The sequence below is a fragment of the Moschus berezovskii genome, chromosome 7, assembly GCF_049115385.1.
Source record: "Moschus berezovskii isolate FMDL1 chromosome 7, NW_MosBer_1.0, whole genome shotgun sequence".
In the NCBI taxonomy this organism is placed as follows: Eukaryota; Metazoa; Chordata; class Mammalia; order Artiodactyla; family Moschidae; genus Moschus; species Moschus berezovskii.
Genome location: NC_142466.1, coordinates 13,566,429 through 13,580,910, shown reverse-complemented (window position 1 = coordinate 13,580,910; position 14,482 = coordinate 13,566,429). Strand labels below are relative to the sequence as shown.

At 37.6% G+C, this 14,482-nt stretch overlaps 1 protein-coding gene across 2 annotated transcripts in view; it reads left to right on the top strand.

Annotated features, from left to right (window-relative positions):
• Nucleotides 1-11,475, top strand: part of LOC148777255 (XK-related protein 6-like) — a 99,187-nt gene extending 87,712 nt beyond the window's left edge. Inside the window, exons 2-3 of one of the 2 annotated variants that reach the window (XR_016037792.1) lie at nucleotides 4,072-4,184; nucleotides 6,283-11,472. Coding sequence is in view for 1 of the 2 variants with exons in the window: in XM_088837819.1 (XP_088693945.1) it covers nucleotides 4,072-4,090 (19 nt within the window). In the remaining variant the exon portion in view is untranslated. Of the gene's footprint in view, nucleotides 1-4,071 lie in introns of both variants that reach the window. The other variant, XM_088837819.1, reaches the window with a different exon arrangement.
• Nucleotides 11,476-14,482: the final 3,007 nt, after the last annotated feature.

Here is a 14,482-nt window from a genome sequence, read left to right as displayed (position 1 = left end):
AGTCCTGCTTCAGTGCCTATTTTCTCTAACAGAAGAATTCCAAGGAGGATTTTTGCTTTTATGAAAAAAAAGCAAAAAGCCAAAATAGCCTTCATTGTCTGTTTTCCAGCTGACTGGTACAGAGGCAGTGCGCACCCCAATCAGTGAAAGTGGCCCCACTAAAGTCCTTCCCCAGGAACCACACTCAGCATCTCAGTATCCAGCTTCCATAGCTTTGAACTATGTGAGCATCTGTGCTTATCTTGATTTATTCTGTGCATCCATTAGCAGGATGTGTCCTAAGGTAATTGCTTCTTTGCTTTATTCCATTTTGGCGTATGAAAGGTTTTATAGGACAGCTGTTCTTTCAGATAGTTGGTGAAACCTGTTTATCTAGGACACCTTTCCTCAGCTAGGTGAAATGAAGCATAATTTTTTTTAACCAGCTTCCTTTTTTCAGACATTAAATTAGGATGATTTTCCAGATTTTTCTTTCATTATTGTACGTTAATGTTAGAGCTGCAACATTGTCATTATAGTCCCCTTGTACAAATATTTTTGCTTACATGAAAGAAGAAATATAAAGAATCCTGGTCCTAGAAGTCAAATTTGTGGGTCAAAAACATGCAGGTTTCTACATTTTTGTAGATATTACCATTGTTCCACGAACATTGAGTATCAGTTTACACCTCTCCTGGTGGCATAGTTGAGTACCCCATCCCCCCGATTCTTGATCGTCATTGCTCATCTGTTAGTATGTTGTTTTAATTTGCGTTTCTCAAGTTATGAGTGTTTGAAGATGTTTTCATGTTTATAGATCATTTTTATTTTTCAGTGAATTGTCTGTAGTCATTGCCCAGTTTCCAGTGAATTGTCTTTTTCTTAGCCATTTGTCAAGACTGTGCATATTAATATTTGATGCAAATATTTACCTTGGTTTATTGTTTTTGTTTATAATTGATTTTTTGGTTGATTTGTCTTCAATAAAATCAATTGTGACTTCTTTTTGACTTCTACAGTTAAAAAAATCATAAAGTCCTTCCTGTATTTCAAAATATATTAAATAATTTTTTTCTTCAAGTATTTTTATAGTCTCATGTTTTAATTTTAATTGTGATATACCTGGAATTTGTTTTGTAAAGAAATGAAGGTAAGGATTTAGCCATAATTTTTCCAAATGGCTAGCAGTTGTCTCAACATCATATTTTGGAACATTTTCCCATCTTCCCATAGAATCCTTGAATTTGAGATTTTCTGACTGATAAATGTATGGCACTTACAGTAACATCTAAACTAAGGGACTGATTTTCATGAGAATGTATATTTCATTGGATGCACTATAGGCATTGTTTTTATAATTTGATTCTGTGATTTGTTGAAATTTATAATTAACTTAATGGAACTCTTTGATTTTATTAAAGAGGAGACCTCAGTATAGGAGTCTTGAAGTGACAAATGGAGTTTTATGAATATTATAATTTAAAACTGAGTATAAAATTACTTGCCTTAATTAGCTGTAAAACGTGTCTTCTGAGTATTAAAATCTCATTGGTTTATCATTAAAGGCCTTGACCGAAGTGGGAGCATTTGAATTTGAATTGGTAGAATTTGAAGAACAGCGTCAGATTATTTGTTGTTGCGTTTTCTGGGTTGGATGGGTTGGTTCAGGGAATATGATAGGGCTGAATTTGTGTGACACAATGTACTCTGACTGAAGCAAAAGGGGGAAATGAAGCTGCGAACATAGTATGCATGAGACTAAACGCTACTCAAGGGGGAGATTGGAGTTTTTAAGAGGCAGCTACTTTTTGCTTTTTGCCAAAGAACGCTAGCAAATATGAGTTGAGAAGAGCTGTGAGTTCTCTTTGTTGATGTAAGACACAAATTTGAGATTTTTAGGTACGTGTTGAAGGCTTATAGAGAAAGTGTATCTATCGATAATTTATGTTTTCTTTGAAATTTATTGCAACAGAAAACAGGGATCTATGACATACGTGATAAAGGAGGCAGCACTGACTGCTTACAAATAAGACCAGCATGCAGTTTTCCTTGATGAAAATTTGAATGCGCCAAATAAAAAGGTTACAGAATCATCTTATGAACATCCATGGGAAAATGATCTTCAAAGCTTTATGAATTTGTTTTTAATATTTTCACTTGAGGCAAATCATACCCTAAATCTAGATATGACTCAAAACTTCTTTTCTTCTTTATTCTAAATATTTAAGTATAAATTACAGTTTATTACTTTAAAGGATGGTTCTGAGACCTAGAAACTTCAAAGTCAAACCATTTAACTTTGTAACAGTTGTCTAGATACTGAATTTAGTTGGATTTCACAGAAAAAATTAAGAAGATAAGCTAATTCAGATGTGTTTATGATTCCTGATTTAAGACAAACATAGATAGAGCTTAAATTGAATCATGTGTATATATTTTTATATTTTTTGGTAAGGTATCATGTTCATATACAGTTAAAGAATTTCACTGGTATAGATCAGGCAGAGAAATGCAAAACATTAAACAGTGTGTAGACTCTAGTGGTAATTCATGTGTTTTACTTAGTGGATATTTATGAATGGCATAAAAATTTATAAGATGTTCATTTTCATTACACTGTAGTTAAGGCCATCTCTTTTAGTGGAACTTTGGCTGCAGAGTTTCTAAGTTTTAAATTGTGGCTTCAGGTGAATGAAGTACTCTTATAGTAAGTGATTTTGAAAGCTTCTTGGCTCATTTAACCTTAGGAAATAGTCTGAAATGTTTACACTTGTCGAAACCACTGAGGTATGAATGAAAGAGAACTAATTTTCAGTATTAATGTAGGGTTTTGAAAACACAAGCTTCACACTAAAATAGAGACCAGGGCTTCCCTGGTGGCACAGTGGTTAAGAATCTGCCTTGCAATATAAGGGACATTGGTTTGATCCCCAGCCTGGGAAGATCCCACATGCTGTGAAGCAGTGCAACTCCTGAGCCTGTGCTCTGGAGCCTGTGAGCCACAAATACTGAAGCCCACGAGCTTGATGAGCCCATGCTCGGCAACAGTGAGACGCTCTCACAGCACAGTGAAGAGAGCAGCCCCCACTCGCCACAGCTGAGAAAGCCCACCTGCAGCAGCAAAGACCAGCACAGCCAAAAAAGCTAAAATAAAAAAAAATTAAAGCGAGCCCAGCTGGTGACTGCCATTCACTTGCATCGTGAGAGCTGTGCTTCTCAGTGGGTTTTGTCTCCAGCCCTACAGTCTCATTCTGTCATCCCTGATACATACTGCCTTCCTGCTCCCATGGAAACAGAGCAGCCCTTACTTTCTGTCCTTTTAGCATTATAACCCAGACCTAAGACAAAAACTTTGGCAAGCCACTCCAGTACTCTTGCCTAGAAAATCCCATGGACGGAGGAGCCTGATAGGCTGCAGTCCATGGGGTCACACAGAGTCGGACACGACTGAAGTGACTTAGCAGCAGCAGCAGCAGCAAGACAAAAACTTAGGAAATAAAAGCTAGGATCCCCTCACTGAGGTTTGAAGCCGTCTTTCATATTTAGCATTTGGCTTCCAGCACTTAGAACATTCATTGTTTGTAGAATGAGTGAGCACTTACTTTGATTACAGAAACAGGTTAATTTTCAGCTACTTTACTGTTGGAATGAGGAGTTCTTAGAATACACAAAAATGTGTTTCTTATGCAGACCATTCTTCTGGTTCATTATTACACTTTTCTTTCTTGCCTTGGTTTATGTGCATAAAGAAGAGCTTAGTTGCTGTCTAACATCATTAGCTTCATTAATGATATTGTTATATTTAACTCTGTAAGAAATAAATAAACATTTCATAATCTCTGGAGATGAATGAATAAAATACTGCTCTGGCTTTGTTGAACCACCTTGGAATTAAATTGTCATTATTGTCATACCTAGCACCTGAAGGGCAGTACCCTCTCATTCTAAGTAAGGTTACGATACTCTGGATGGAAGTGTGTACATTTTCATTTTTCTGAGATTAATAATGGCTTCTGATAGCTTACATTTCAGTGTCATGTAGAGATTTCATTTCATGACCTTTTGTTCATTCACATGTATTTTTGTTTTTAGCTCTAAACGAAAGACATGAGGCCTAAGACTGAAATGAGGTTGTTTTGAGGCCATCTGATTTCTGACTAGAAGGTGTGCGATCGCCTCGTCCTGAAACCACTGCAGACAGAATGGTAATGGCAAAGCCTGAGACAAAGAGAGGCCTTCATGTTTTTCTGTGTCTCCTCTCCTACCCCAATTCCTTTCTTTATAAGCTTAATTTTTTTTGTAAGTTGTGAACAAAAGATGTTAAACAACGTGCTGTCACCCTAACTAAACTGGTTCAAGTGTTTAATAGTAAAAGGATTAATTATATAAAACTATATATCAATTAAACCTTTTAGAGTTGGTTAAACATAGTTTTAAAAAATTGAGATCTTGTGAGCTACTTAATTAGCAGCAAAATGTTTATTATAGGAAAGCACCTCAGACTGTTAGGTATTTGCAGATTGAAATAATCTTTTCCCCCCTTTGAAATCCAATATAGTTTGCTCTCAAAAGGAACTGTGGACTTAATAAGTTTTTCAGACTAGACAGTAAGGATTCTTGCCACAGGTTTTTCTGTCATAAAGAATTTTGATGTTTTATGTATGTATGTGTTTTTGGTTTTTTAAAATGTGAAGTGCCCATTAAGAGTGTTAGTTCTATCAGTTAAGTCTGCTCTAATTACTGCATGTATCTTAGTTCAAAATATATTTTATGATAGAAGCACTCTGTTATAGTAAAACATTTTTAGGGGGGTGTAGAGGCTCTCTTTATTAAGTGTATTCCGATGGACCATGTCCTGTTAAATGTGTTGATGTCGTAGGCAATTCCTAGACCTGATCCTCCCAGAACCCCCCAGAATGGAATCTCTGCAGATTCTTTGCTCAAATTCAGATCTTATACTTAGCTACTTTTTCAGAGTAAGTGGTTCTTTATGTTATTTCATTTCCTCTACTACATGTAATGGCACTAATAGCAAAAATAATATTATAAATTTACTTACATTTAGTCTAAATAAATTATACATCAGTTTGTTTAATTGATGAGATACTGAGAAAATAAAATTGTCATTCTATTCCAGAGAGTAATACAGAGGGCAAATTCTAAAATGCTGACAGCATTAAGAATTATTTTTTTTAAGTCATGTTTATTTTCATGTTTTCTTCTAGAGACTCAGTTATAGTATAGTTCTAAACATCACCTAATTTCCCTACAAACAGTATTTTCTTACAAATAGTATCACAAATAGTATTTTATGGATAGTATTTTCTCAGATGTTGAGAATGACCTAAAATTTATAAAATATAGTCTTCTATTTCATGTTATATGACCTTCTGTGATGATAAATTTATTTACATGTTACATAAATCTAGGCATTGTTTTGGCTAATCCAGAGTGCAATAACTTTATATTTGTGAGCTCAATTTATATTTAAATAATTCAGCCTAGCCTTGTTCTAAAAAAAAAAAAAGCAGTATACAATAGGTTGTTTCCTTGTTTTATTTTGTTTCCTAATTTGTTGTTTTCCTCTTCTTTTGGAAATGTGAACTCTGAACTTTGAATTTTCTATGGAATCATTAAATAGACTGGTCTAAATAGCATGGTTTTTAAGTCTGTAATTAGGAGAATTGTTCCTATAGTTCATTTTTGTGTATTAATGTTTTTATGAGAATTACTGGTTAAAAATAACCATGTCTTATATTTTCCAAAACAAAATTGTTTTTCTTTTTCAAATAAATCCTATATAGATGGACCCTTTTTGAGTTTACAAGAACTTTGAAGGTCATCTTTCTTATTTCATGTGCTAAAAGCTAGTGTAGTAGAAGTGCAAAGACGTAACCACTGTTAACTGGCTAAAACAGTTTCTCAAGGTGAGTTATGTAAGGAGGAGATAAACAATCTCATTTATGCATCTGAATGTTTGTTACCTTAATGATAGCTTCAAAAAAATAAAGCCAAAACCAGTACCACCTTATATTTTCAAACTGTAAATATGAAGGTATTTTGACCAGTAAATATTTAAATAGGTAACGTGTATGAGTATAGTTTAGTATTTATTTTGTTGTAAGTAAACAGCCTTGTTATTAAGGAGAACTTTGATGTTAAACTTTAAAAACTTATAACTGTAAATGGGGGAAAAAGCATTAACTTTAGAATGTCACTTTGAAAATTATAAAATACTGACCTTTTCTAAGAAAATCTTTTCCTTTTGACATTGTTTAATTTTTTTTCCTTTTTGTTTTTTAGGTTTGCAATTTTTTTTGGTGATGGCATGTTCAGAATCTTGGATCCCTAAGTTGAATATGTTGGAAATATTTAGGAACTCTGGAAATTGTTGTTTTTGTATATATAATGACTTACTAGGTGACTCAATAGATTTAATAAAACATATAGAAGGATAGGCGTTATAATTTTGTATTTCTGAGTTAGCGTGCATGTCTCAAATTCTCAGCTGTTAGTATCAATGTCATACTCTGGAGATAGTTATCTTTTCAAGATTTGGGGGGTTTTATATAATCTTCCCATGCCAGTTTGATCAGTTTTTTTGCCTTTCTACCTCATGTAGTGTCGCTTCCTTAGTCAGAGGTGATTCTTGATCAGAAGGAGAAAGATGAAATAATTGTCAGGCGATAGTCCTAAAGGTAGTAATTACAAAACTTCAACCTGGAAATGGCCTCAGCATGGTCATAGCAGGATATGCAAATTCTACCCAATATATCCAGATACACCAGTGGCAAAATGCTGCCAGTTTTCAAATTAGACATTATCATGTGGGACGGAAGTGCCAATAAAGAGGGAAAGGAGCCACTCAGTTTTGCCTGCTTCTCTCTCCCTGTTGTTGAATGAATGAATTAGGAAAGGAAAATGGCCATGAAACAGACTGTGAATGAAGAGGAGAAGGAACAAAGCTTGACTTTCCAAGAAGGACTGTTTCCCTTAAGAGTGGGAGGTTGCCTGTATTCTACGTGCACTGTTTTAAAACTGGGGGTTACTCTGAAGCAGACCCAGAATGTGAACTAGGGCACTCGCAACCAAAGGGATGGGTGGAGAACTGGCGTCTGAAAGGAGAATCAGGCATTCTGTGGGTGACTGGAGTGCCGTGATTGGTGGTTGTCCTCTCTGGCTTGTTCCTGCTGGGATTAAGAGGTTTAAGCATTCTGGGATGGGTAGTTATGCTGATGGTCAAATATGATTGCCTCCGTTTTCTTTTGACCAAAACTGGGGAAAGGTTGATTTTTTTTTAAGACCTTATTCAGAGCAGTTGAAAGAAGATTAAAGGGAAAGAATGAGGAGAATTCCAGGAACTTGAGAGACTGAGTGCCAGCTCAGTAGGGTGTTCACTATTCCTTCCAGGTTTTATTGTTAGTAGATACTCCAGTAATACAGAAATTGGTAGAATAGAACTTTTGATAGCATTTCTGTTAGAAGGCGTGTAGAACCTGATAAACTATATAAAATATACTGTAACTGCATCCTCCTTCCCCTTGCTTTGCTTGGTTTAATAGGAATTGGCTGATAAATATTTAATAAATGGCACAATGAAAAAATCAAAATTTTTTAAAAATCAAGTTACATTTTAACCTAAATATGTATTGCCTATTTAGCTGCTTTCCCTTACAACTGACTTTAAAAAATGGTCCTTCTGTGATACTTTTGTCAATACAGGTGTTTCCTCTTAGCCAGTCCTAGCCACAGTATTGACTGGGCCTAGGCATTTGATATATCCCGAAGGAATTAGCCAGGAAAAGACTTGGTCCCTACTGGAATGAATATTTTAAAGACCTTCTTAGATTCTGAACACTGTGAGTACAAATGGAAGAGACCCAAGAGAGGGAAAAACTTAAGAGCCTAAGAATAAAGATGATGGTGGGGGTTTGTGGGGGGGGGTAAGCTCGCATATAACTAAGCTCAGGTGCTTGAAGGCAGGGAATTAGTTTCCTGGAGATTATGAAATAGTATGGCAAATCCCTTGAAGAGTAGGCATTCTGATGTTAGTTTGGGTAGTTCACACTGGCATACTATTATTTTAAAGATAGTGGCAGGTGATATTGGGAAATACAAGTGTGTTTCCTAGTAATGAGTTTGATTTCATTCTGGTATGTTGCAAATGGGCGTGTGGCTCAAGGATTAGCTTAATTCAAAATATCTTAGAGAAAATACCATAAAAATGGATCTTTTGTCCCTGTTATATAACTTCAGGAAATATTGTAGAATCCTGAACATAGTGGAGAGTTGATGGCATGGGTATAATCAGCATTTGACGGTTGCCTTCTAGAAACTTCTAAGTGAAACCTAAATTTGTTTTATGCTGGCCTCAGTTGTACGACAATAGCATTTCTAGTGTGTGTGTCCCATGGGAAGGTCTGCACCTCCTTGGCTCACTGCACATCACAGCCTTGCAAATCACTGTGAGGATTCAGAGACTGACTCAGCTACCTAAGGTTGATGAGATATCTGGGGAGAGTCAGTACACAGCAGCACACACGAGAAAGTGAGCCTCAAACGACGGCTGTCTGTATTTTGGAAGTTTTAGACCCATTTTCACAACAGAACTACAGTTTCTGAGTGTAGAGTTTGGTTGTCACTCAGGAAGCCCTGACCTTAAAGACCGCCTTCATTGCACACTGGCCTGTTCCGGCTTTGTTGCCTCTCTGTCAGTAGCTGTCTGTCACCTTTGAATGGAGCACCAGATCCTGAAGGATTCTTGCCGCCTTACACACTGAACTGTTGAAGCCACAAGTCCAGAGCTTTGTGACGTCATGGTGAAAAACCTTTCTGCAAAGGTCTGCCGGAAAGGTGCGGATGGTAAGAACAGGGCCTGAGGCATTAGGTGTGGGGCCGCCCTCCTAGGTGGACCTGCCTCCTGCTGGCTGTGGGCATTTGTTTCATAGCAAATGGAATGTTAATGTTTTGTTTAAAAGATGAGCATATTTCCTCTAAAATTTTTAATTATTATAAAGATTTTCTATCTACATGTGACTTTTTCTCATGTTTTAGGATCTCACATTCATAGTACAAATGAAATGTGTACTTCAAATGAACACAGTGACTGGAAATGTGGGATTCTGTTATTTGTGACTCTGAAATTTGTAGCACATTTTCAGGAAAATTGTTGAGATTCCCAGATACTTCATTCTTTATTCCTTGCAGGCTGTCTTGAGTGTATGATTATTTCTGAATTTTATTAATCTATTTATAACTTTAGAGAAAACTGCCATCAGTTTATGTTTTGACTTAGAATACTTGGATTTATCTTAAATTAGCAGTGTGTTTTGAAAAAAATTCCATTTTTAGTAGCTTTCATCTCCATTTTGGAATCTCAGATCAACTGCTCATTACAGCATTCATTGGGACTTTTCTGCAAAATACAACTCCACTGAGAAGGTCATCCTTGAAAAATCAAGAAATCTGAAGAAAGTAATTTTGGGATGAGTAGAAAGATGGAAGATGATCATATTACAGCTCAGCGCATTGGAAGCACCTTAGACTTCACTGCTTTTGCACGTGAAACGTGATTTGAATGTCTTCTGTGAACTGGACTTGTAGACAGATAAAATGTATCTTGACTAAGAAAAGCACACCTCCAGCCTCTAAAACAGCTGACTCTTGATCATTCACACTGGTGGAGAGAGCCTGGCTCTTTGAACCTGACTAAAGTTAGACGTCATGCATTCCAATTGAAAGGTGTTTCTGTTCCTTTTGGAATATAGTGTTTGGGTTTTACAATATGTGCCTCCCAGTTTCACCTGCCCTGAGGGAAGAGCCTGAGTTCATCCAAGCCCTGATGCTTGGTCTCTGTCCTTTCATTTCTGAACTCTTGACCTAAATGTGGGGAAAGCATTGAGTATAAAGGATTCCAGAATTGATCAGATCTGTTAAGTCTGTTCCACTTCTCCTTCCTGGGTAATTTTATTCCATTTCCTTTTCAACTCTTCTAAACATAGCCCAGTTTCCGCCCCTTTGTCTTAGGTCAGGATAGAATTATATAACCACACTGTCCAGGCTTCTTCCCTCTTGTCATATTTTGTTCCGCCTGCAACGGGAGGTTCCTGTTGCTTTACTCTGAAGGAGTCTCCTTGTGTCCTTGTATTTCCACTCCCTCCCTGCATGTTCTTGTGGGGAAATAGAATAGAGGCAGACTTAGCACTCGTGGCAATCTAAGACTTGCCTGTAAAAGTCCATAGTATCTTAAAGAGATCTTTTTAGCTGTGGTGTTGGCAGGCATCTCTGATTGTGGTCAGTCGGGTGTGGCTGTCCACGCTCCCTCAGCCCTCCTGAGAGCCAGGAATGAACCTCATCTCGCCTCAGGCACAGGATGAGCCAGTCTGACTTCTCTATAAGCTTGCTAGTTCCTGGAGCCATGAGTTAGTGAGAAGGTTAGAAGAGATCCATACATTTACCCCAGCTGCTAGTAAAGCAAATCATGTACAGAGAAAATGACATTATTCAATAAGCTTTTGAAAGCAAGATTTGTCAAAGAACATGCCAGATTTTAGGTTTACCTACGCAAACCCACATTGACCATCCAGTTTTGTCTTTCTTTAAAAAAAAATACACAAATTAACATAATGCTTAGAAAATACAACGTACCTGGACATTTTCAGAATGTGATAGATAGTACCTCTAGACATTTTTTTTTGCAAGTAGCTTTCAGAAACATGTGCAAATGTGTTTTGTGTAGAAGTGTATATACTGAATATAATATTCTGACTTATTCTAATAAAATTAAACTTAAATCATCTCATTATTTAAAGCCTAATAGTTTGAATTTGTTTTTGAGTAAACTTTTCTTAAAAATTTATTTATTTATGAAACTATTTTCACTTCTCATAGAATGTACAGATATTAGTAGAAGCTGCTCGTGTGTGTGTGTTTTCCACATAAAATATTGTAAACAGGGTCATGTCTCCAGTAAGACTTTCCAAACTTCTGGCTGTAATTACCAAATGCTTGGGATTGGGCTGATTGGAAATACATCTCAAACTTTTCTGTATATGTAGCAAATTTTGTCCAAATAAAGTAGCTTTGTCCCCTGACGGAGCTTTTAGTAATACTTTTGTTAAATAAAATATGTGAAAGTTAAAGGAAAGGAACAAAAAGATCTGTAAATGCCGTGGCCTCAATTAGGGGTTTGTGAACTTTCTCTCTCCAAGTTAACAGTGGCAGTGAGTCAGTAGGAGTGGGATGGAGGTGGGATTTTTAGTTTGAAGGGATAAGGAAAGAGCCCTGTCTGGGATCGACCATGCTGTGGGTCAGTGTGCCTAAGCTGTGACCTGTGGACCCTAAGTGCAAGGTTAGGCTTGGTGCTAGAAGTCTCAACCCATCGTTCCTGAATGACCAGCAGAAGGGTGTTGATCTGAGGCAAAATAGGAAAAAGAAAAGACGGTATAATGACTTCAAAGTAAATTTTCAGTTAAAATGTCTACTCTGTGCCCTTATTTGGTAAAAATAAAGAGCTTGCCATCCCGAGTTAGTTCTGTATTTAGAGATTTTTATAGTGGTCTGTGCAATCAAAAGGTTGGCAGCGGCTGCTGCTTGGACTATTAATTCCAGTCTTCTGTGCAGTGTTAGCATATTAGGGTCCCAGTTGTTTATTCCACAGCCCATACTCACAGCACAGTGATCAGGGTGTCAGAACAGTTTGGGAAGGTGCAGATAGTTAACTTCAGCATTGCTGTGCAGTGGGCGGCGGCGTCCCAGACTGCTGCACCTCATTATGGCTAGCAGCTAAAGGATGGCTCACATCCCATTTCAGCCAGTGGTTGACTGGAAATGTCCCAAACACATTTCCAGTCGTTTTGCGTGAAAATGAACTGATAACACAAAGATCTGCTCCAACACCGACTTTGAGGAAATTGTTTATACTGCCTTGAAGTTAATTTTTTTCAACCTATAAGATGGTCACCAACCTGCAGAAAGTTCTACACTAATAAATGACTAGGAACTATGCAGTGGTTATAATTTGTTTTATTTCTATTTCTGCTTATCTCTAATATCAAAGTTCAAGATTGAACAGTCTTGTGTGACTAGACTACTTTTACTAATTTATCTTCAGAAAAACCAGACAAAAGAATCTGGAAGAAGGAGAAACTGAGAAATGAATCCCGGATGTGTTTGGGTGGCAGGGTGATCACCTTCATCTTTACCCCTGAAGGGGGATTTTCCAGAAAAGTACCAACTACTTAATGTCAGTGTTGTATCTTGTCTACTTATGTGCTAGCCACTGTGCCAAGTGACATAGATGTACAGTGTGGCTAGGAGTGAATTTCCAAGAAAGATACTGAGGTTTCTTCCTGTGACAGCTTTGAGATGATCAGTATCCTTCCTGAACAGGTGCTTGTAGGCAAGTTCAGAGGGAGTCCATGGTCTCTAGCCGTGGTTTACAGTACTCCAAAGCACCTCCCTTTGTCTCCAGGGATGCTGCAAAATTCTCATTGAGTTGCTCATTAGGGAGAGCTTGTCATATTCTGCATTAAGTGTTTTCCTTAGAGACTTTATCTTAGGAGACCCAACTTTGAGTTATTAAACCCAGGGCTATGATTAGTGAGGCAGACACCTGCTTTCTCTGTTCACTGGGACTTGAAAGCAAGAATGAAATTACCAAATAAAATTGGTTTGAGAGAGATTTTGGACTTCATTTCCTCTATGTCGTGCATCCTTTCCCAAGGGTAGAAAACAATCAGCAAGGGTTTTAAGTTTTTCAATACTGGAAGGCACTACTTTCCCATTAAAATTTTGGATTAAATATATTGAGCATCTGTAATTTTGTAGCAGAGAAAGAATAATTGATGGAAATCGTTTCACCCAAAATATGACCCAAGATTTTGTGGTAGGTTTGCAATTTTGTATTGGGAAGAGAAAGTACAAATTTATTATGGGCCTTTGATAACACAGTTACATGCGGGGAATTTAGTTTTTATCCTCTCACTCACATCTCAGTCTTACTCCAAACCAAGTAATGTTTTTAGTCAAATAATACCTCAGGAACTTTCCCTTAGGAATTAGGATTTTCTTTAGCTCTTGAGTTGCTCTCAGAGGCTTGAGGCTTCCCTAGGCCCCATTTTGACCTTGGAAAACTATTGGGTTGGCCAAAAGTTCATTTGTGTTTTCCCATACGCTGTTATAGGAAACCCAAATGAACTTTTGGCAAACCCAATATACCACAGAGTGACTTGTGCAATTTTAAAAGCCCCCCTTTGCAGAATCTGTTATAAAATGCAAAAATATTCACATCGTTGTAGGCTAGTTTTTCTCACTTTGAAAAGTGAGGGATTATCCTTTCTAGTGAATGGTTGGTTTGTGGATCTCAGTCGAGGCCTTCCCCAGTACTTCTTGGAAGGAAATGGCAACCCACTCCCGTACTCTTGCCTGGAGAATCCCACGGATGGAGGAGCCTCGTAGGCTACAGTCCATGGGGTTGCAAAGAGTCGGACACGACTGAGCGACTTCACTTCACTTCACTTTCACTTTAGCCGCCCCCGCCCCCCGCCCCAGTATTGGGGCTAAGGACCACGGCTGGACTTCGGGAAGTTTAAGGCAGGTGATGGAGTGTGGCTTTTCACATCTACCAGCACAAGCAGTTCCTGTTTGTTTTATAACATCCTTTCAGAAAGTCATTGTAGCAAATTGTAGTTTCTCCTTGCTTCAAGATTTGTTAATGTTTAAATTGAGATGTAAAAGTAGAGTTCATTCAGTCGTTTCCTCTTAAAAAGATGCCATCAGCTGCAGATCTAAAATTTCATCTACCAAGTCCTAAATTCTGATTTCAAAAAAAAGATAAATTTGGTCTGAGTAGTCGCAGAGTCGGACACGACTGAAGTGGCTTAGCAGCAGCAGCAGCAGCATAAGAAAACCTTGTAACAGGCCTTTCTCTTTCCATTCTTTATTTTTTCAAGCTGGCACTTCTAAAGGAAGATACGTTTATAAATATATAACACTACAATAACCAATTATGTCAACAATACCACTGCTGTGGCAGAATGCAATTGGGTCTATCTGGTTAAGCACTGTATTATTTTCCTTAAACACACACACACACACACACACAACTTTTGTATTGGGATATAGCCAGTTAACGATGTTGAGATAGTTTTAAGTGAACAGCAAAAGGACTCAGCCATACACATGCATGTATCCATTGTCCCCTCAACTCCCCTCCCATCCGGGCTGCCACAGAACTATCTTTCCGTTCTTGGTCTCCTGCCCCTGCAGATCTTAAGTTGCTGGCCACTTTAAGAATTTAAAATTTAGATCAAGACTTAAGAGGTGGTAGAAGGGAACTGGCACAGGGCTGAGTAAAAGTTCTTAAAGTGCAACAAATACTGGACTAGGGTATAGTTACTGTTAAGTTTTTGTGGCTGAACATATTGGAGCTGAGCACTGTGTGTTAACCTTTGCCTTGTCCAGTTCTGTTTTCATCCTCATCTTCCTCTTGTTGACGGAGACT